Source organism: Heloderma suspectum, chromosome 15 (genome assembly GCF_057233095.1).
Source record: "Heloderma suspectum isolate Gila_16-S chromosome 15, 16-S_ref, whole genome shotgun sequence".
Lineage (NCBI taxonomy): Eukaryota > Metazoa > Chordata > Lepidosauria > Squamata > Helodermatidae > Heloderma > Heloderma suspectum.
The window spans coordinates 6,472,340-6,495,401 of record NC_139472.1 but is presented as its reverse complement, the minus strand read 5'-3'; the positions used below and the strand labels follow the sequence as shown (position 1 = coordinate 6,495,401).

Below are 23,062 nucleotides of genomic sequence, written 5' to 3'. Positions count from 1 at the left end.
AGAAAAGTAGTCCTTATTTGTAATGCATTGGTCTAACAAGAATCAAGAGAATGCAGCCTTTTGTGTTACTGGGAACCTTGGGATATTTGCTGGTTTTGTTGGTAAATTTGATTATACTCTCTATTGTTTAAATTGTTGATAATACTTGGTCTTATTATTTGTTTGTATACTTTTATATACTTTTGTCAGCATTCTAAAAAGAAAAAGTAAGAAATAATTTTAAAAGAAGCATCTTAGGGTGACATTGTAGTAGTTTCCTGTAGCTCACGGTGGGCAGCTTGTGGCCCTAGAATTCCCGTCATGCCTCACCATTGGTTCTGCTGGCTAGGGGCTGATGGGAGTTGTATGCCAAAACATATGGAGGGCCACAGACTGCTCACTCCTGCTGCAGGTGATGCTTAGGGTTCGAGTATAGGGGAACAGGAAGAAGGCGACTTTGTGTCTTCTGAGGGTTGGATGCAGACGAATTCAGTCATGCTTTATTATTCATGGCTAGGTTGTCCCATTGACTCAAATGAGACTAACAGGTGACTCACTTTAGTTTGGATGCAGCCTTGAAATTTCCTTGTTGTAAAAAGGGTCAGTACCTCAAGCACCCTTAAAAGAAGGCTCCTTACCAAAAGTTAAATAGAGGGCATCCCTGAAAGCAGCCTTTGTCATGCTTTCTGTACTTCTCTTTAAACCAGCAGATGTCTACACTACGTAGTGGTCGTAAGAAACAGCCAACCAGCCCCGATGGTAGAGCCTCCCCCAACAACGAAGACATCCGATCCAGCGGCCGCAACTCTCCCAGCGCCGCCAGCACTTCAAGCAATGATAGCAAGGCTGATTCGGTGAAGAAGTCCACCAAAGTAAGTCCTGGCCGCTTGGACGCAAGCTCTTGGTCCTGGGTGGCAAGGTCAGGCCGAGACCAGGTGTGACTTGGCTAGAGCAGAGGCATCAACATCTGAGCTAGGAGTTTCCTGTAAGTGTCGAACTCTGTATCCCCCAAAACTTGAGTTCTGGGATTTTGATCTCCTGGAGGAACCCCTGATGAGCTCCCAAGGAACCCTGTGATTCCTCAGGACACAGGCTGAAAAGCAGCATGCTAGAACGTAACAGCTTGTACATGACTCAACTTCTGTGCAGTTATCTTTTCCTCCCCCTGCCACTTTAGGAATATAAACCACACTGTTAGTATCATTATGAAGACTTTATCAGGCAGGGATACGAGAACTCCCGTTTGTTCCCCTTTTGCTTTCCCCTAATAATGTTGTTCCTTTGGTGGCAGAAGATAAAAGAAGAGGCATCGTCTCCGCTCAAGAGTTCCAAGAGACAGAGGGACAAAGCGGCTTCTGACACTGAGGAGCCTGACAGGATCAACGCCAAAAAAACCAAAACACAGGTAGGTCCCGTTGGTGCAGCCTTCCCCAGCCCGGTGCCCTCCAAATGTTTTGTACAACACCTCCCAGCAATCCTGAACATAGGCCATACTAGCTGGGGCTGATGGGGTCTGATCTGGAGGGCATCTGGATAGGGAAGGCTAGGTTGGAGAGACTCCCAATGGCATGGGCTTCCGTTTTGCAGGCACAGCCAGCTGGCAGTTAGAGTAAGGCCAAGGAAGCACCATGGTGTGGGATCAGCCTTCGCTCTTCTAGGGAGCCATGGCAGAAGAGGACTCTTACCTTCCTGCTTTGCTCGTGGGCTCCCCACAGACAGCTCTTCGGCCACTGTGTAGACAGAAGGCCGGACTGAAGAAGTCTTGGGTTGGATCCAGCAGGGCTCTTCTTAGGTTCCCTCACCCAACACTTGCTCCCAATCCCCTGATTGTGCAGCATATCTGGGGCCATGCAGGGTGGCAGAATGGAAGTTGGACAGACTCACAGGGTGCCATCCACTCGGGGGCTTCCTTCACTGAGCCTCGTTGAAAGTCACATGCTCTTGTGCAGCTCCTCTCCCTTTCAGCAGGGCTTGCACAGGAGAACTTCCTGCTGAGTTGTACCCTGTACCGAGCAGGACTTGGATTTCCTGCCTCAGGCACCAGAGGCAAGCCTGGGCTGCTGAAATGCTGCTCGGGGAAGCTGCTTGATCACCCCTTGCCCCTTTTTACGAGATGTCCCTCGCCCTACTTCCCTGCAGGAGATCAGCAGGCCGAATTCCCCATCAGAGGGCGAAGGGGAAGGGGAAAGCTCCGACAGCCGCAGCGTGAATGATGAGGGCAGCAGCGACCCGAAAGACATCGACCAGGACAACCGGAGCACCTCGCCCAGCATCCCGAGCCCCCAAGACAATGAGAGCGACTCGGATTCATCAGCTCAGCAGCAAGTGCTGCAGGCGCCCAACGGCCCCACCCAGCCCCCACCTCCCTCTCTCCCTGTGCCGGCGCAGCTGCCGCTACTGGCAGCCTCCAGCGGCCCCTCCTCCGTGCCCCCCCACATCCCCACGTCCGTCCCTCAGCCGCCCAGCCAGCCTCAGGCTCCGGTGCCCCCCCATTCTCACATCCAGCAAGCCCCTTCTCTGCACCCCCAGAGGCTGCCTTCGCCTCACCTGCCCCTTCAGCCTCTGACCACTCCCCAGAGCCAAGCCCAGGCTCCCGCCCTCCCCCAGCCGCACCCACAGCCCCCCCTGCATGGCCAGATCCAGGCCTTCCCTCACAGCCTCCAGGCCCCCCAGCCGTTGCTGCCCCATCCAGTCCCGGCCCAGCCTTTCCCCCTCACGCCGCAGGTGCCATCGGCGTCTTCCCAGTCTCAGGTGCCCCTGCAGGCGCAGGCTGCTCCCCACCCCCACCCAGCACTCCAGGTCCCGTCCGCTCAGCCCACCCTGCAGGCGCCGTCTCCCCTGCTGCCGCAGCCGCCACCCCCCCCGCCACGGGAGCAGCCCCTCCCTCCCGCCCCCATGTCCATGCCCCACATCAAGCCACCGCCCACTACCCCGATTCCTCAGCTCCCCACGCCGCCCTCCCACAAGCACCTCTCAGGGCCCTCGCCGTTCTCCATGAACTCCAACCTGCCGCCGCCGCCAGCCCTGAAGCCGCTCAGCTCCCTCTCGACGCACCACCCGCCCTCTGCACACCCTCCGCCTTTGCAGCTGATGCCCCAGAGCCAGCCGCTGCAGCCTTCCCCAGCTCAGCCTCCGGTCCTGACGCAGAGCCAGAGCCTTCCTCCCTCGGCCAGCCACCCCTCCTCTGGTCTCCACCAGGTGCCTTCCCAGCCCTCTTTCTCCCAGCACCCTTTTGTCCCCGGAGGCCCGCCGCCCATCACTCCTCCCTCCTGCCCGTCCACTTCCACGCCACCTTCCATGCCTGGCGCCCCGCCTCAGGTGGCAGTCTCCACCTCGGTGGCCTGCAGCGGGAACGTCCCCGTGGTGACGTCCAGCCCGATACCGCCCATTCAGATCAAAGAGGAGGCTCCCGACGAGGTCGAGGAGCCCGAGAGTCCGCCTCCCCCTCCCAGGAGCCCGTCGCCAGAGCCTACTGTGGTGGATACACCAAGCCATGCCAGCCAGTCAGCTAGGTAAGGAGGCATGCGGGCAAACCCTAGCCCTCTTCCGTAAGCGTGTACCTTTCTAGGGTTGCCGTCTGCGGGATGGTTCACAAGAGTCTGTTCCCCCCCCCCCCACACACACACACTTTGCATGATGGTTTGCTTGTGTGAAACAGCAGTCTCAGATCAGCGACAGCGGATGCTTCTCATGTATCCCCTTAATGCAGGGCTGGGGAACCTCCAGCCAGGGGCCAGATCCATCCCTCCTGAAGTCCCAGTCTGGCCCTCCAGGGTTCCCCAGAAGGCCATGCCCCCTTTCCCTGACCGCCAATGGTTTGGTGGTTTCCCGGCTTTTGTGCAGCTTTTCCCCCTACTCTGAAAGGTTGAAATGCCTCTCCTGAGGCGTAGCGATTGGCAGGAAGAGCTTTAAACTACATTATGCTGGTATTTGGGGTATTGTTGGCCCCACACCCTTTGCCTTCGGCTCCGCCCACCTCTGGAATGTGGCCCCGAGAGCTTCTCCAAAATGGAATGCAGCCCTCTGGAGGGGTTCTTCACCTTTTCCTTAATGGGACTTCCTCAGGACCACAGCTGCATGACAATTGTTGAAGTGTCTCTCCCCACCCCCTACTCCACCCCGTACTCGTCGTGGGAAGGGTCTTGTAAAAACTACTTTCAAATTCCCAGAACCTGGCAATTATGAAAGGTGCACTTAACATTTATTAAGAGGATAATCAAGGGGTGCAATTTCTTTTTCGGCTGAATAAAATCCTCTTCAGGGGATATTTTGGTTCCAGACATAGCTGTGTAGGAGAAGCGTTCACTTAGAACTGTGTAAGATTTTTATTTTTTTTTACAAAGTCCTTTCTAAAAAAATGTTTCTCTGAAGGTCTGTACCACCTTAAGCATATTGGGATGTTGATTTGTTTTCTTGGGATAATCAATTTTCTGTACACTTTCAAAAAAAATTTGGGTGCTTGGGTGACATCCTCCCCTTGATGGCTTTCTAATCATCTTTTCAACATACGTTGACTATCACTTTTAGCACAATGGAAACCATTTCACAAGGTCACTTTAATCACATAGATAGAGAAAAGTCACACCTGCCTTGTCCACTCTCACAGTGTGTATTTTATGTAATGTCATGCTCCTTTTGTGTAAGGAAAACACACACCCTCTTTTCCTGCAGCAATGACCGTTGAGACTCTCGGTGTACTCAGTATGAGCAGCCCTGTCCATGAAGACTAGTGCATTGTCTCCTCCACCCCCTTGTTTAAAAGTGAAAATTCTCAGGCTTTTGCCTCTCTGATTTCACCTGGATTTTTATTTTTTTACACAGTGCTAACTTGGAAAAAGTTTTGAGGTTTTATTTTACCTCTGTTGTGAAAAACGCTTAATCTTGAGGCTCCTGCTTCTCAAATGCGCACTGTTGTTCCACCCACCCCCCGCCCCCTTCTGTCTTTCAGGTTTTACAAGCACCTGGACCGTGGCTACAACTCGTGTGCAAGGGCAGACCTGTACTTCATGCCGCTGGCAGGTTCCAAGCTGGCCAAGAAGCGAGAGGAGGCCATTGAGAAGGCCAAGAGGGAAGCAGAGCAGAAGGCAAGAGAAGAGAGGGAACGGGAGAAAGAGAAGGAAAAGGAGAGGGAGAGAGAGCGTGAGCGTGAGAGAGAAGCAGAAAGAGCGGCGGTAGGTTTGTCTGTCTCTCAAGCTGAAGGGGGGTTATACACGCGGGTTCCAAACTAAATGGAGACTGTGATTGCACGATGCCTGGTTGTGTTTCCACGTGACAGTGTGTGGGTTTCACTGCTCCAGTGTGGCCTCCAGAGGACATAGTTAAGTTCGTATGTGAAGTAGTCTGCCTGCTTCAGGGCCTGAAACCCCATACTCTTCCCTTGCTGTGAGTTAAAAGTTTCTTCTTTGCCCACGTACCTCAGCCTGTTGCTTGACATGCAAATGGAGATGGAGAAACAAGGATGCCCCAGAAAGGTGTCCAGCAGGAGTATTCTGTGGGTTTGGTTGAGGACCCAGCCTTGATCCTGTGATGGCAATGCCAACCTGCGTGTTATTCCAACTTGGCTGCTCATGTTGTAACCCTCCCAATAGATGGGGAGCTTTAGCTATAAATGCCTGGAATAGCAACAGCTAGAGAAATCTGTTTCAGTAGGACCACAGACTATCCTGCTGTCCTTCAAAACCATTGTAATGGGTTGGTCTCTCTCTCTCTCTCTCCCCCCTTGATGCCAGGTGACCTTAGTCATTTCAGTGATTCCTCACCTGCTTGCTCCCACTCCCCTTCAGAGTATTGCCTAAGTGTGGCTTTTATGTAGGAGCACAAGTTTTAGCTATCACTTCCCCCTGAAGCCCTCCCGGAGTAGACCTGGACTGCAGCATCAGTGGCAAGAGGCTTTGTTTCCTGCTGCAGGGCAGCGAGGCTGAGGCAGTTCTTGCCTGGCTGTGAAGCAGGGATTGTGTGAGAAGAGTTTCCACCGTGTGCTTTAAGCTGCCATGAAAAGAACGTGGGCCAGTTCTTGGTTCGTACGCTAACTGTCTCCCCTCTTCTGTACAGCAGAAAGCATCCAGCTCCTCTCACGAAGGACGTCTCGGAGAGTCCCAGCTGAGTGGGCCGGCTCACATGCGACCTTCATTCGAACCACCTCCCACCACCATCGCAGCCGTCCCCCCGTACATTGGGCCAGACACGCCAGCACTACGGACTCTCAGCGAGTACGCGCGTCCTCACGTCATGTCCCCCACAAACCGCAACCACCCCTTCTTCGTTCCCCTCAACCCCACCGACCCGCTTTTGGCCTACCACATGCCTGGCCTGTATAACGTGGACCCCACCATCAGGGAGCGGGAGCTACGCGAGCGGGAGATCCGGGAACGAGAGATCCGGGAGCGGGAGCTGCGCGAAAGGATGAAGCCAGGATTCGAGGTGAAGCCGCCAGAACTCGACGCGCTGCACCCCGCCACCAACCCCATGGAGCACTTTGCCCGTCATGGCGCCCTCACCATTCCCCCCACGGCGGGCCCGCACCCCTTTGCTTCCTTCCACCCAGGGTTGAACCCCCTGGAGCGGGAGAGACTCGCTCTGGCGGGCCCCCAGCTGCGGCCTGAGATGAGCTACCCGGACAGACTTGCCGCTGAGAGGATACACGCTGAGCGGATGGCCTCTCTCACCAACGACCCCTTGGCCAGGCTCCAGATGTTCAACGTGACTCCACATCATCACCAACACTCACACATACACTCACATCTACACCTCCATCAGCAGGACCCCCTGCACCAGGGTGAGTCTGGACTGACAGGGTCCACGCTGGGTCTGCACCCCCTGATGTCTTCCTGTTCAGGGCACCCTACACCCAGGCTGGTCCTACCCAAGAGACAGAAGGAGCTGCCAGAGTCCGACTGGGTGCAGGGAGAAGGGGTTGTCATGTTCTTTATGCTCCTGTATGCAGGGGGTGGGGGGAGGTGGTTGGGAATCTCCCTGCAAATAGAAAAGTAATTCATCAGGAAGGGCTGAGCTAGAATGTTTTTCTCTGGTGTTAGTTTTCTAAACACAGGAAGTGTTTTTTTTTTTTTAACATCAGGGAATGAACAATATTGTCCCCCATGAACATTCTTAAATGATATGCTCCATGCTACCACCTCGTTCTACTGCATGTGTAGATCCAGCCTTAACGAGGACCTGTGTGATGCAGTCAAGAGTGAATTAGATTTGAACCACCGCCCTTTCCAACCTTAATACACATCAGCCAAATGAGAAAAACACTGACCCTGGGCTGTTGCAAGGATGAATGTAACAGGGATCGTAGTGCACTTTCCAAAGTGAAATGTCTTAAGAAAATGACTTGTGGTGGTAGTGAGGTTAGCGATCTAACCTGTTTAAGGATATATATCTCTCCTGCTCTGAATTAATTGCAACTACTTCTGCTGTCAAAGATAACTTGGCTTATCAGGAGTTCTGTCACTCCTGGTTTAGAACAAAAGGGAAGGAGTAAAACAAGGGAGCCTTGGAGCAGGCAAGGAAGGCACTCTAGCTCTAAAATGTGAGCAGCTTGCTCTTAGCACTTCCCTTGGGGCAGGATCTGTGTAATTTCTTCCTGCTCCAGCTATGATGAGATCTCCTGAGCTCACTGTTCTCTCGTGTTCTGTAAAGCTTTCCTGCTTTAAATCTATCCTGGACTCGGCAGCAGCTTCTGGCTCTCCAGCATAGCAGAGCATCCTGGGAGATTACTGGCATTTGCAGCCACTAGACAACACAGGCCAGGAAGGAGGAGGGAGCTGTGTGGAATGTCTTTTTGTCGTGTCCATTCCCATTCAAGTGGCTTTTTCATCTCAACCAGCACCTCCACTGCCATCCTGGCCCATCTCCAGGAAATGGACGGACACACCGGCATCACATCAGTCTTTAGTATTGGTAGAGAGCTGGGTGTACTTAAGCCTGGGGTGGAGGAGGTTTGGGGAGTGAGCTCTTGATTTTATAGGAAGCTCCCTGATGGTTTGAGGGCCCTTTAAAGCTTAATTGTTACCAGCAAAGAGGCCATCTTAATTATGACAGGAAGGTAGATAGAAGTAGGGTGTGTGTGTGTGTAAAGATATATTTCAAGAAACCTTGCACTAAGACATGTTGCTTCCCTGCTGCAAGATCCTTGTCAGTATGGCCCAAGACACATAGTGTCATATGAGGACAGCGGCTTTGCCCCCGCTGTATCATTACCTCCAAGCGCAGCATTTTACTTTCCCTAGTATGATAAAGAGGTGTACTTATAGACACCATTGGTGTGGAGGCAAAACCTCCCCCTCATCCTGATGACCCCAGTAATTGAGGAATTGACACTGCTGGGGTTCTGTTTCTTGGTCATACTAGAGCAGGGGTGGGGAATCTTTTTCAGCCAGGGAGCTAAATTTCAATTGGGAAGGGTTTCGGGGGCCACGTTCCAGCAATGGGTGGGGCTAAGGGCGAAGAGGGTGGGGTCAGATGTAATTCATACCAGTTTGGACATTTTTCCATCAAGCATACAAAGCACCTCTCAGTTCTGTGCATGTTTACTCAGAACTAAGCCCTGGTGCAACAGCTTTCGGGCATACAAGCACAACTCAATCCTATGCATGTGTATTCAGGCTGTCTTTCGTCAGTGTGGAAATCTCAGCTGTTCTCTCCAATCAATGATCAGAGATAAGAGCAGGGGTTTCCTTCACAGGGCTGGAGGGAGAAGGGGTGGGGCCTGCAAAGGAGACCCCTGTCGGCTGTAGGTTCCCCATCTCTACACTAGAGTGTGGCAGAATGTTGGAAATTGAGAGTTGGGTGTATATGCATTGTCTTATAGTGCTTTCCCTGGGCAGGATGGTATGATTTTTTTTTAAACGAATACTACCTGCATCAGACATGTGTGTAAAGATTTCCTGGTAAATGTCCTCCAACAGAATGTCATAACCGATACTAGCTTATGGGCATGGGGAAGGAAAAGGGGGGGGCACTAGAAGAGGAACGAGGAATCAAGCAGTCCTCCAGCCAAACAGCTTGCCCCCTGCCTTCCCTGCCATTGCTGGATGCCTGTGGTTACTTGAAGGAAAGGCACTCTTCACATGGTTCCTCCTCCCGCCCCCCACCTTCTGTGCCCTCACAAATATTTTTTTTCGGGTGCTGCCACCGAAGAAAGAAAAAAACAGGACATCTGGTGTCATGGTTCACATGCATACCGTACATCATGTGATGGTATAGGTGACTCGGGAGATGCTAGGTGGCCAAGATTTTCATGTTCTTCCCTTGTACTGATGATGGCGGAGTCAGCTGAGGTACTGCAAGTGAGGGAACAGGGAGTGTGTGTCTGTGTGTCCATCCATTTGCCTCCTCATAATAAGGTCAGGAACAAAAGCCTTTCCTTAGGACAGAGTGTACCATCCCTTTAAGGTATCAAACTGCAGATGTACTTTTTGTGCAAGCCGAGAGAGAACAAAGTGGATCTTGTGTTTAAAAATAGATAGGAGTCTCTGCTTTCTGGATTAGGCAAAGAAGGGACTGCAAGAGCTGTCTCGGGAAGAAAGCTCTCCGTGGCACAGAGAAATTCAATGATACTGCTGTTCTAGAAATACATCAAGGGGATGTGAGGATATCAGCATGGGGTGTATGTGTGTCTATATAAAACCTCAGGGTAGGCCTTGCTTTGTGCTCAGTACTTCATAAGCCACGTGCGGCGTGCCTCTCCCCATTGGATGTCGGTGAGCAAATTGCACCAAGTATCCCCCTGCTAATAAGGGGGCTGTTGTGGAGAGTGAGGATAATAAATCATAATCAGAATGACACTGAAAGGCCATCTAACCTGACCTCAGTTCCCAAAGACAGGCTCTAGGTTTCAGTGTGTTTTAACATTGATCGGAGATCTCGGCTCTTGCACCACACAGCAATGCCAGCTGAGCAGGCGGCACCGAATGACTCAGGCAAGCAAGTCAAGCTGCAGAGCGCGCGCACACATTGGCACACTGTGTCTCGGGGTAGGTCCTGGATTTCCGAGGCTGGGGGGCAGCTCAGGAAAGGCTCTTTAAGCTGGAAGGTGGAGTGTGCCAAATTGAGCACGCTGCTTTGTCTGCCATTATTGGGCTGCTCTGTGCAAAGGGAGAAAGGTGGCGCTGTTGGCATGGTCAGTGCAGACATACCCGGCCTCACCACCTTTGCAGGGGTGGGCAACTCCCCTCATCCCGGCAGCTGGATCCAGCAACATCTGGAGTGCCACAGGGTGGGGCTCCTTCCTGATTTCAAATGCAGTAAAGAATCAGGCCCTGAGCAAATCCCACTAATCTTTTTTTTTTAATTGCCCCATGATTTACGTCTCTTTTCTGTTTGGTTGTCGCGGTGGTTCTGTGAGCCCAGGAGTTGCACAGACAGCCACCTGTGGCTGAGAGAAAGCCCAGGTTTGTCCTGGTCACTGACAGCAGCAAGTAAGGGTCCTGCCCCTTGCCAGGGCCCACAGTCAGTCCCAGAGCGCTGCCATCTTTGCTCCTTGTACACACACGTGGGACTGCTGCTTCCCACACAGACACACTGACAGCAGGTATCTTTGGTACACTTTTTACTGACCATCTACCAGTGTGCCTGCGTATTCTGTTATAAACCTGGGATTTGAACCTTTGTAGCGTTGTTAGTTGCCGTGGAAGCCTCTTCCCCTATTCTCGGGCATTTGAGGGTTGGCTACCGTGGTAAGACAGAAAACTTTGCACTTTCTCCGTCTGCTCTATTAATATGTTCTGAGGTCAAAGGGGGGCTCAGCTTGTGTCCCTGGAGCTGTTTCACTGATGGTCTCTTGTCCAAAGGGCCCAACTGGCTGTAAGGGCTATGCTGACTTCAAGGCTGAGCAGGGATTCAAAGGCCAGGCTCTCATCCAGCCTTGGATCCAAGTGTTTCCTGTGTTTCTCTGGCCTGATGGTTAGTATTGTAAAATGCAGCTGAACTCTTACGGGTGCCGTTAACTGGGTTGATTCATATTGTGTGGATGTCTTAAGTGTGTTGGAATGTGTCCTCTTTCAAAAGATGGGAGGGGAGTGTTGGAGACAGTAATCCAGGATGGCAGTTTCAGAAGAGTGAATGGAATCTCTCTCTCCATATGAAAGACAGACTAACAACAGAGTAATTTCAAAATATATTTAGCGCTAAATGTTTTGGCTTCCGTCTTCATCCGTAGCTGTGATATATAAATGCAACTGTGCACAATGAGAGGAATCCATGGGTGGTATCATAGATCATAGAAGATCACAGAATCATAGGGCTGGAAGGGGCCTACAAGACCATTGAGTCCAACCCCCCACTCAGTGCAGGAAGCCTGATTCCCAGGCGGTGTCTCATCCAAGTTCTAACCAGGGCTGACCCTGCTCAGCTTCCGAGATCATGTGGAGAACATATATCCAACTGTGTCATTCTATTAGTGCAAATGGTATTGCAGTGGGGGAAGCTAGTTAGGTTCTGAACTATGCACAGAAGGAGAATCCAGCTAAAGTTATGCTTGCACAACCCAGTTTGCAGCCGGTTCCACGTCACTCTTGCTATGTGCACCTGCTTGCATAAGCTCAGTGGGCAAGCGCTTGCACAACAGAAAGATCCAGAGGAGCTCTGCTAGAGCTATTTGATGTCCCAGAATGACACTGCTGGATGCTGCCATATGGAGAGAGGTTGTTCTGACATACAGTGGCTCACGTTGCAGAATTCCTGATTAAAGCCACTCGCACATATGCTTGCTTGCTTGGCCACCACAGTAGCATGAGAATCAAGGTCAAAATGATCTGCCAAATTCTCTCAATTTTCTGGGAACCTCGAGGAAAAAGCCTGTCAGATTAGTGCCTCTCTTTTCATGTGAGAAATTCAATCATGCAAGCAAGGGAGAGGATTTGCTGTCTTCCACAGTTTCATTTCAAGGTTTTTCCTTCCACTTAGTGAATTATAGTTTCTGAGGGGACTTCAGAGAGTACACAGGAACTGAATTTGAACTGTGCCTCACCAGGCCCTAACCCCAGATGTTCTCAAATGCTCTGTTTTGCCCTAGAACATGTCAAGTAGTAATAGCTAAGATTTAAAATTTAAGAAGATAATTTTCTTGAGCAACTCATCTCTCTCTCGCACGCACACAGACACAGGATTACGGATAGAAAGCAGACTTGGGACCTGGCAGTGCTGAAGTTAAGCATTAAATTTCACCAAACTCTGGCTTCGCATTTGGGCTAGAAACGTGATGCTTTAAAGAGAGAGAGAGACAGACTCAGTTTTTGAGGTGAAGCTCTGCAGTAGATATTCCATGTAGAACCTGTGCTGCATCACTCCTCTTGAGCATGCAGATATGTAAACAGCCCTCCTGATTGTTCATTTCCTCCATCCTGGAATAGCAGCCCCATGCTGGTGGCTCTCTGGCGCACTGGGATCTCAAACGTGGCTTTTTCCGAGGTGGAATGAAGCCCCACAGGCAGGTTGAAGGGTCCTTTGTTGGATGAGCAGCCGCAAGCTTCCCAGACTGAGAAAAGGCAGCAGTTCTAAGGGCTATAGATTGGATAGTGTCACCTGATTCCTCAGGCAAGGAGGATTTTGAGCTGTTGCACAAGTGTCGCAGCTGAAACGGCCTGCAAATTTGTTCCTTTGGCCAAGAGTCCCGCAGGAGCAGGGCACCAGTGCCCAATCTACGGGGTTTCCAGTTCAACCTCCATAGCACTTGAGGCCCCTTAAGAGTACAAGGAACAATATGCCTTCCATTTTTGCAGTGCAGAAAAATAGACTTCAGAGCACCCTCTCCAGTTAAGGGGAACTTGTTTAATGTCTACTTCCATCAATAAAGCTAAAAGTCGTATCTTCCTAATCTCTGTGTACGTATTGAGAGGCAGGAGGCATCACATTTAACATCTGTAGCTGCCTTCCCTAACCTGGCGCCCTCCAGACAGCTTTGGACTGCAAATCCCATCATCCCTGACCACTGGCCCTGCTTCCTGGGCCTGGTGGGAGTTGTAGTCCAGAACATATGGAAGGCACATGTTGGGAAAAGCTGCTGGGAGAAGTGTGTGTGAGGTTTTGGAGTTACATCCTTTTCCTTGAACCCTGGTGAGGCAGACTAGTGTCTAGAAACTAGAATCCATAGTGAGCTGGGAAAAGAGTTGCTCAGTCTGGATAAGCAGTGGTGTTGCTGGTTGCTGGTCCTGCACATTTTGGAGTAGGTGGACAACCCTTTCTGGATGGGGTTACGCTTCCCTTGAAGGAGCAGATTGCTGTCTTAGGGGAGCTAATTGATCCTACGTTGTTCCTTGGCAGCTGTGGCAAGGATTGCCTTTTTGCTGCTGTGCCTGCAGTTGCACCCTTTCCCTCAAGAGGCCTCTCTGTTTGCTACTCTGGCACCAACGGCCTCTAGACTAGAATATTGTCATGCTCTCTATGTAGGGCTGACCTTGAAGACTGTTTGGAAACTACCATTGGCCCAGAATGCAGCAGTGGCCAGGCTCCTAACTAGTACCGGTCCAGGAGACCATGTTTACACCATTCCTTGAAGTAACTACTCTGGCTACCAGAAATAATTCAAAGTGCTGATTTTCAGAGTGCAGCTGTACAATAGGATATGAGAAGGAACACCTCCTCCCTTACACTTTCCCCTTGCTTAAAGATCATCCAAGGGAGTTGGCATTCTGCCATGATCAGAAGGCCATTAAGAGTATTCTTGGGACCAGTATCTTATCTAGAGAAACCCACCTGGCCACTCCAGTGTCCTCTTTTAGGAAACCAGTAAGTACCTCCCCCTTTAGGAGAGTTTTGTCTCTCATGTGGAAGTCCCATGGTAGGAAAAGGAACTCTTCAATTCCATGGTTTTCAGATTTTTGTGTTATATTAGAACTAATTTTTAAATTGTGTAGTGGGGAAATGGAGTAGAAATCTGCGATGATGATGCTGAAGAAGAAGAATAGTAAGTAGATTTCTGTCATGCTCTCACACAGTTCCTTTTTTTCTCGTTGACATGAAAATTCATAGCTGTCTTTCTCTCCTTTTGTTTTAACTGTTAACGACTGTTTGACAGCCAGATGTTACTTCAAACACTCCAGAGGAGTGGGCTCCACAGTTGGGGGGGGGCATAGGCTTCTGATAATTACCATTTATGCTCAGCATTGCGCAAGTATTAATGCTTTTGATCCCTGAAAGAAACAAGGATTTCTAAACAGGTGGTAAGTTTGTTTGTCCCCACCCTTCTTTCTCCCTTCCGCACCCTTCCCTCTTGCAGGCTCAGCAGGACCTGTTCACCCCCTCGTGGATCCCTTGGCAGCTGGACCTCATTTGGCCCGTTTCCCCTATCCTCCCGGTACTATCCCAAACCCGTTGCTAGGGCAGCCGCCCCACGAGCATGAAATGCTCCGGCACCCAGTCTTCGGTAAGTGCATACTGGTGACCTTTGCTGTATGAGAACATAGTCTGAGAATGTATAAGGATCAGAGCTCAGGTTCATCTCCCCCAGCATCCTGTTTCCAACAGAGGGCAGCCAGATACCTTTGGGAAGCCCACATGGGGGTAACAGCCCATCCCCAGGGTTGGTGCCCAGCAACTGGTATTCAGAGGTATCCTGCTTCAGTAGATAGGAGTTTTATTAGGCTGGTATTGCAAATCTCCATTAATAGACTTTACCTACATGCAGTCATCCAATTATTTTTTCAAAGCCATCTAAGTTAATGACCGCCACCACATCTTGTGGGTTGTGCACTCCATAAGATGATGAATGCATTCATCACAGTTTCCAACTGTCTCTTTAACGTCTCTAGTTTACACAAGGATTTGGAGGGTGTTAACTGTTAGAAAATTGGACAACATCAGAAAAGATAGTATCCCCCACCCCTGCATGGACAGAAAAACATCCAGTGTGTGAATTCACACACAAATAGTTTTCAGGTTTTGTTGTTATCCAAAGAATACAACAGGCAACTTGAAATTCTGCAGGGGTGGGGAACCTCTTTCAGCCCGAGGGCCAAATTCAATTTTGGAGAAGCTCTCGGGGGCCACATTCCAGTGATGAGTGGGGCCAAAATACCTGCATATTTCAGCGTAAAGCTCCAACTGCCTGTAGCTAAGCCTTAGGAGAGGCATTTCAACCTTTTAGAATGGGGGGAAATTGCAAAAGCTGGAAAACTGCCAAATGATCAGTGTTCAGTGAAAGGGGGCATGGCCAGGAAAATAGGGTGTGGCTGGATTTGGCCCATGGGCTAAAGTTCCCTACCCTTGCACTACCAGGTATGCCTTGCAAATTCAAATTGCATGCTAACAGAGAGTGCCTTTCTCTTTCTCACAGGCACCCCATACCCACGTGACCTCCCTGGCGCCATCCCTCCTCCGATGTCAGCAGCCCATCAATTACAGGCCATGCATGCCCAGTCTGCGGAGCTTCAGAGACTAGCAATGGAGCAGCAGTGGCTTCACGGGCACCCCCATATGCACGGGGGCCACCTTCCCAGCCAAGAAGACTATTACAGGTAAGAATGGGGCGCTTCACTGGTGCAGGGGGAAACCCTCCAGTGCCAACTCCCCTTATACCTGCATCTTCTTGGCTAGCTCCTTTCTCACTGTGGCTGCAGAAGGGCCTGCACTGGCAACCAGGAGAGGCAGATTCTGGAAGCGGCAGACGCTGGAGGCAACCAGTCCACCAAGGGAGTTGTATGTATATAGCTGCTCTCTTGCTTCACGTCCCATTCACTTTACAGTTTTAACGTTCCTTTGGCAGAGCGTTGCCTGCGCTCAGCCTGTCTTTGCGGAGTTGGGGCTTGTTTTTCCCCTTCTTTGAGGGAGAAAGGGCTTCCCTGACCTCATGATGGATCTCGCACCAGCCAGGGTTCGGAAGTGTCTCCATAATTACTCGCTTTCAGAGCAGGCAAAATCCTGGGCCCTGCCAAGCAGTTGTCATAGCCAGTCTTGGGGCGCTGGGCGATAGTACGTCACCCACCCAAACCTTGATCCTAAAGTCGGTTAGAAAATCAGAAGCTGCCTTATACCGAGCCACACCCTTGGTCCGTCTAGCCTGGTATTGTCGACGCTGACAGGCAGCAATGACTCTCTGGTTTTCAGGCAGGATTCTTCCCTAGCCATACCTGGAGATGCCGGGGGCTTAGAACCCTAAGACTCCAAGTGTTCACCAAGGAGTGGAATGACACACTCCCAGTTTACTTGGAGCACTCTGCCCCCACTGGCTGACCTGTCCAGTTGGCCACTGCTGCACAAGCCTCTCTCTTCCCTGTCTGGAGTTGCCAGCTGGGGGGCAACCAGGCCCTTGAGTCATGCAGCTTTGCCAAAGGCTGCACAGGAAGCAGAGCACGTCACCCCATGAGCTCCTGGCTGGGGGGTGATCTTGGCTGGGCCCTCTCCCAGGACACACAGTGGGGTTCGGACTTGTCACTGCTCGCCTCACAGGCATGTATGTATCTTCCCTACTGGGCCATATCAGCACTTGAGCTGAAGGCTTAGCCTTGGGCAAGAGGCAGAACCCTGAAGTGGAACAGGAAAGGAAGCCTTGCTCAGTTGGCCAGGCCAGGCCAGGCCTCCTGGTATTTATACCAGCCCTGGCCAGTCCAGCAACTTTCTGCTGCCTGCCAATCAACAGGGGCAGATGTCAGATGCTGCTGCTCCCTTCTGTGCTGAGGCTTAACCTTGCATGCGCACAGCCCCAGGTAACTCACACAAGGCGAGATGTCAGCCTCGGTCAGGAAGCTCCTAGTCACTGCATTACTCTTCTCCCTACTCCATCTCACAAAGGAGGAGAGTTTTTTCGAAGGACCATGCTCCCCTAAGATCAGGAGGAGAGGCCCTTCTCTGTGGCTCACCTAGGGCGGAGGCACGGCTGATGGTAACAGCAGGACCTGCTCAGTGGCTGCATGAATTATGTGGAACACCTTGCCTGAGGAAGCACGGTTCTGGTTTGGGCCCAACTTACTTGAAGGATCACTTGCACCCATACCAGCCTGCCTGCACTCTCAGGTCATCAACAGAAGGTCCTCTTGTGTGCCTGCTGCCACAGCGGTTAGGTTGGCGAGTACAAGGAATGGAGCCCTCATTAGCGGCCCTGCATTTCTGGAATGAGCTTCCATTTGTGAGGCCTCTTCTTTGCAGGTCTTCAGGAAAGCTGTGAAAACCAGCTCAGGAAAACCAGCGCTTCAAAGCGGGCTCAGCAACACACTGGTAATCAGTGTAGCCAGCGCAGTATCCGTGTCACATGAGCTCATGGCCAATCCCTCACCAACATCCGGAAGGCTATATTCTGCTCCAGCTGAAATGTCTGAGCTGTCTTTAAAGGCAGTTCCACAATTTTGAATTGTCGTAAACCATCCTACATAGTGCCTGGGCAGGGGTGTAGAACTTCAGGCCTGGGAGCCATATCTGCCCCCCCACGATTCCCCGATGGCCATCCCCCCCCCCCCCGGGCTGAACCTCCTTTCCCCCAACCAGTGCTTGTTCGGAGGTTTCCAGCTTTTGTGCATTTTCCCCCACTCTGAAAGGTTGAAATGCCTCTCCTAAGGTTTAGTTACTAGCCGGAAGAGCTTTTAGGCTAAAATATGCTGGCATTTTTGTGTTTTGGTTCCTCCCCTTTTGCCTTCATCCCCGCCCACTACTGGAACGTGACTCCCAAAAGGACCTCCAAAATGGAAACTGTCCCTTGGGCTAAAAGAGATTCTGCCCTAGCAGCATAGGCACTAGAAGGGCTTGATAGAAATTTCAAGACAAATTAAAAAATGGCAGGGGGTGGATCGTCATGGTATATACAGGTCTTCTCTGCCATCCACTAACTCTTGACTGTCCTTCAAAGCATTCCAGCTTTGGAGAAGCAGAAAGAGGCTGGACGGAAATCCATTGAATGCTTGATGAAAAGTTCCCAGCCCAAGAAATAACGTTGACTATGTTGTCCTTATTTTCTTCCTCTTCTCTCCTAGCCGACTGAAGAAAGAAGGCGACAAGCAGTTGTAATAAATTATTTATTTGTAATGCTTGCTACAGAAGATCCCGATCCTTGGGAAGAAATGGAATGTGTTTATCTGCACACAAGAACTGCAAAAAGCAAGAGAATTGTCTTCTAAAGATACCTTTCTCTATTTAAAATGGAAAAAAAAACCCAAGAAAGCCCAACAGCTAGAGACTTTAATCAGTGCATATATTATAGTATTCATTTGTAGAGAAGATTTCTCAAGACCAGTTCGGGAATCTCCTTGCATGACAAAACCTGTTAAGAAGCCTATTGAAAAAAACACCACACAGGACTGGATGATATATTCAGAGAATTTTCTTGGGCACTCTTGGGGGTTTGGTTTTTTGGGTTCATTTTATTTTTCATTTTGAGTAGGTGCTAGAATCAGGTTCACAACTTAATGCAAGCCACTGTGCATAAAAAATACACTTGATTTATATATATATATACTTTAAAAAAAAACAAAAAAGCAAGAATTGCAAGTAGGTGGCATAACAACCTCTGAAAATCCAAGTGCTATAACAAGAATTTTAAAAGAAAATCTACTTTTATTTTAATACATTGTAGGAAAACTTCATAATTTTAAAGAGAGCTTTGCAGCATGGCTTTTTAAGTCTGTAAATAACTTTTTCGGGTTAGAGGTTAAAGAAATGATTATTATAATCTCCACAAACTCCTGATTTCTTCTCCTCCCCCCTTATGCCTTCTGTAACATCACAAAATAGTTACTTCTTACCTGGTGTTGACAAGAATACAGAGTTGATTTTTTAATATAAGAGGAATATATATAATATCCCTTTAATTAAAGGGAAGACGACAAGGGGAGGGGTCAGTAATTTCAAAATGGGCAAGAGCTTGACTTTACTGTTTGGTAGCAACATAAGCATTAAAGGGAGTTGCAGGGATAATGTTAAAAAACAATTGTTTTCTTTTGTGTGTATGCTCTTTTTAATTTAATTCCTTTGTTCCATGAACATCACAATTGCTTTCCATTCTGGTAGCTGGTTTTGTCATAATTCAGTTGCTCAACAGGGACATACAGTACATTCCTGCATTGGAGTAAATCAAAACAGTGATTACAGTACAGTCTTCACTTTCTCCACCAGTACAAGAGCTTTTTGAAGCAGACTTTGCAATGGTAGCAACTTTCAAGGAATGGGCTTCTTTTGGTCCAACTCTGTGATGCCAGCACCACTTTGAAAATCTACTCTTTTCTTCATTAATGTAGCATTAATCCAAAAATATACCTTAGAAAGCACAGGTTCCCTCTTCCACCAACTTTTTATAATAGTAATAATAATCTGGTGAAGTTTCTTTCAGTCTTCTTTGACTACAGATTCTGTCCATGCAAGGAAGAGTTTCTGCATTCTCTTTATGTATCAGGATATGTGCTTGTGTGCACTCATTGTGTGCATGGATTATGCCTCCAATGTATGGGGAAAACAATGTAGCACCACCATGCTGCCCTGCTGTCCATATCGGAGCCCCCACAGGAGGCCTTGGAGCTGCTAAATTTGGGAGCGTTGGCATTTTAACAAAGTGCAAGTTGGCAAACAAACCACCTTTAAAAAAATTTTTAAAAACATTACGCATGTACAGAGTTTGATCTTGCCGTTTCTGGCTGTTGCACGTTTTGAAAGAAAATGGATAGGTGAGGGGGCCGTTGTAAAGCCATGGGTTTTCAAACTGCTTCCATGGAGGCAAAGCTTACATTTAGAGGATGAAAGTCCTCTGTGTTTCTGGGGTTTCGTTTTAATAGGCCTAGTATTAGCAGATTTTTGTGTTGCTGACAGTACACACAGGGGCAAGTAGCTCCTGGTCCTACCTCAAGGGCACAATTTACCAGGAAGGGGCTCTCTTTCCTCTCGCAGTCCATGGCAGCAAGGTCAACGTGATTTCCTCCAAAGCCTCATCCGGAATGCCCCAATGGGGTAGGGCAGAGTGAAATTAAGAATGACTGGGATTTGTTACTTGCATCCTATATCTTGCTTGCCTGCCTTTTGCAGTACATGAGGTGTCACTCCTGTTTGTTAGACAGGCCTCTGCTCTGGACTTTGCAAGATGAGGAGACCATAAAGGCTAAGAACAGGTGTACATCTTCTGTCGGCAACTGTCAGTGTCAAAGCTCATGACAACCATATGAATCCTCTTTTTATATCCTTTCAATTGTTACTTTAGACACGCTTGTTAACAAAGTGGACGATGCAGGAATCTACAGGAGTGAGATACACATGCTGCCAGTTATGTTCTTCCATTAGTTCCATTCAGCATAACGTTTTCTGTTATCTCCCCTCTTTGGTGGGCTGTAACTTTTGCTGTGAAGACTGTTATCTGTGGTGGTCCCTTGTAGGGCTCCATAGTGCTGTATCAGATAACCCTGTAGCTAATCGCTTCACTGTCTCCAATGGCATATGGCATGTGGAATTTTAAACCTGCCTAACAGAATTCTGGGTTCTTTCTACCTTGGATGAGAAGCCTTTTTGACTTGGTACCCCAAGGCCTTTTTCCTGATTCCCTCACCTTTGTCCTGAACCATCTTTGCTGTAGATCATTTCCTTATTAGCAGTGGCTGGTTAATGCTAACTGATACACCCATGTCATAGTTTCACAGCCCTTCTAGCTTTGTCCTGAGCTTAGGCAGGTGAATGTGGCTTAGCCTTGTTCTATGGCTTCGGCCCTTTTCTATTCTGCCCAATTCATAGAGCATCCAGTGCTAATCCCAACCCAGATGCAACAACAGGTTAATCCTGTGCTTAGACCCTGCCCCACATAGAAGACTTCCAGGTGGGTTATACCCAGAACAAGCATAGCTGCCTCTTCTCACGACAGTTTCTGCATCGCTAAAGAACCAAACACTAAATTGAGTATGGGAAAACTATAAACTCAGGGTGCTAAATGTTTTTCCCCCAGCTAGCAAGGTGAGGCTAACAAGGTATTTGAAGCACTGGTTTAAACCCAGCCAGCATTTTCCATCTGGAATGGAATACACTTAAAAGCAACATAATGAATGACTTGTCATATCAGACAGGGAATCCAACTGGTTACCAGCCCTCTTGTTTTGGGGTGGTTGGTGGTTTTTTAAGGCACCTCCATACAACAAAAAGAATCTAGTTCTGTCATGACTAACTAGGAACAGCAATTTTGGTGAGGGTTAACAGAATCCTCTCTTTAGGGGTCTCTAATCCCCTACCAGAATGAAGATTCCCATTTTGGGGGACAGTTTAGCATGGATGACAGAAATGCATTCTAAGTAAAGGTACCAGTTAATTTCAGCTATCCCACTTAGTTTACCTGCAGTTTAGGTTAGTATTCCCAGTCATTCCAGGGTGGTGGAGAAGCTCAGAGGATGTTTGTTCTTGGATCTAATGATTAACTACAGTGTTATTTACTCCTAGCCTCTTAAGACCTCTGTTAAAATCACTCGACTTTTACGGTTACCTTTTCAATTTTTAAAAATAATTTTTTCCTTTGAACTATTAAAATTCATTTTTGCTTTTGTGTGTATTTTTTTTAAAATCAAACCGTCTCTTGTTCAGTGTCGTCATGGTTTGAGCTAGTTTCACTGCACCATTTAAAAGCAGAGTATACATTCTGACGGCTACGTTTATATATATCTTGAGGCTTAGTGTATATATGAGTAGTTTGCCATGGGATAACACAGTGTAAAACAGAGTAGAAAACCCAGAAATCGTGACTTCTGTGTTCTCTCCATTTGAGTATTTTGTAATTTTTTTGAAATATTTGTGGACATAAATAAAAACCAAGCTACACTACGGCAGTTGGATTTTGTTTAACAAGTGTGGGGTGTGTGTGTGTGTGTGTGTGTGTGTGTGTATGTATGTGTGTTAACAGAGCATGGCCAGGCACTGACAATGAACTCATAGCCCTCTAGATATATTGAACTACAACTCCCAGCATCCCAGCCAGCATGGCCAATGGCTCATAGGAAGCAAGAATAGGATGGCTTTGTCTCACATCTGTGTTCTCTTAGCCGTGAAGAGGCCATTGTACAGCAAGGTAAGAACGTGAGTTGGATATGTTGTTGTAAGTCGTGTCCAACTCTTTGTGACCCCATGGACCATAGCACACCAGGCCTTCCTGTCCTCCACTCTCTCCCGGAGTGTGGATATGAGACAGCGTAATCTACTAGGAAGTTCTCCTGCACAAGTTCCCAGTGAAATAAATGGGAGCTTTAGCAGAACTTTGCTGTGGGATTGTGCTTTGTGGTTACTCAGTATATGTGTGTGAAGCGAAATAGAAGGTCTTTGGTCTGGCCCAGTAGCCACAACAGCAAACCTTGCCAAGGGGAAGGATTTGCACAGACATAGTATTTATCTAGTTCAGGGCTGGGCAAAGTGTAGTCCTCTGGGTGTTTTGGCCTACAGCTCCCATCATCCCTAGCGAGGATAGCCAATGGTGAGGGATGATGGGAACTGTAAGCCAAAATATCTGGAGAGCCACAAGCTGCCCACCCTTGATCTAGTTCTATCAATGTACGTGGGTCTTGATGGTTAATGTTTCAAAGAGAGAGCGAGATAAAGCATTTACAAAGCATGCAACCTGATTGTTAAGGCAGTTGGGTGGGTTACATGTAACTGAAATCAGCCTTTATTCATTGTGACCTGAAATCGGCCTTCTCATCTGAAGGAAAACCCTAAGGGCCAGAAAATTTCAAAGCATATGTTGGCAATTGCCTAGGCTTTCCACAGCCACCGCCACCCATTGCAGGTTTTGGGTTTTTTTAATGAAAAATCTGTGGTCCTCGTAGAAAGGGAAAGCTTGAAAATGTGTAGCATGCCTGCTGAAGGTTTTGGAGACTCAGACCTGAATGGTCTACATAGTTCCTTAGTCTTAAATTATTCTAGCAACAATACTTTTAAACAATTGGATGCAGTTTTTCCCCAGTATGGAAATACAGTGGTGGCGGGAGGCAGCTTTGCCTGATGTATTTCTGCCTGTTGTACAACTGCTTTGAGCATGAGCTAAGCCAAGGCAGAAAGCTAGCAGCCATACTTCCCAGAATCCAATATGGAAAGAGCCTGTAGTGGCTTTGACCCCTGCTTGCTTCCTGTACCTCCTCATTTCCTGCTACTTCCCTCCCCACAACCTTAACTGTTTGCTCCTAACCATGCTTATGTGGCAGTGAAT

At 48.9% G+C, this 23,062-nt stretch overlaps 1 protein-coding gene across 13 annotated transcripts in view; it reads left to right on the top strand.

The window, feature by feature from the left end:
• Positions 1-21,689, top strand: part of RERE (arginine-glutamic acid dipeptide repeats) — a 437,785-nt gene extending 416,096 nt beyond the window's left edge. For 5 of the 13 annotated variants that reach the window (XM_084822038.1, XM_084822039.1, XM_084822040.1 and 2 more), the window contains 8 exons: positions 687-851; positions 1,271-1,384; positions 2,119-3,491; positions 4,928-5,150; positions 6,031-6,754; positions 14,201-14,347; positions 15,257-15,437; positions 15,517-15,819. In XM_084822038.1, coding sequence (XP_084678164.1) covers positions 687-851; positions 1,271-1,384; positions 2,119-3,491; positions 4,928-5,150; positions 6,031-6,754; positions 14,201-14,347; positions 15,257-15,437; positions 15,517-15,745 — 3,156 coding nt within the window. In that variant the 3' untranslated portion in view covers positions 15,746-15,819. Of the gene's footprint in view, positions 1-686; positions 852-1,270; positions 1,385-2,118; positions 3,492-4,927; positions 5,151-6,030; positions 6,755-14,200; positions 14,348-15,256; positions 15,438-15,516; positions 15,820-17,882 lie in introns of those variants that run through there. The other 8 variants (XM_084822044.1, XM_084822043.1, XM_084822049.1 and 5 more) reach the window with 8 other exon arrangements.
• The last annotated feature ends 1,373 nt before the right edge of the window (positions 21,690-23,062 follow it).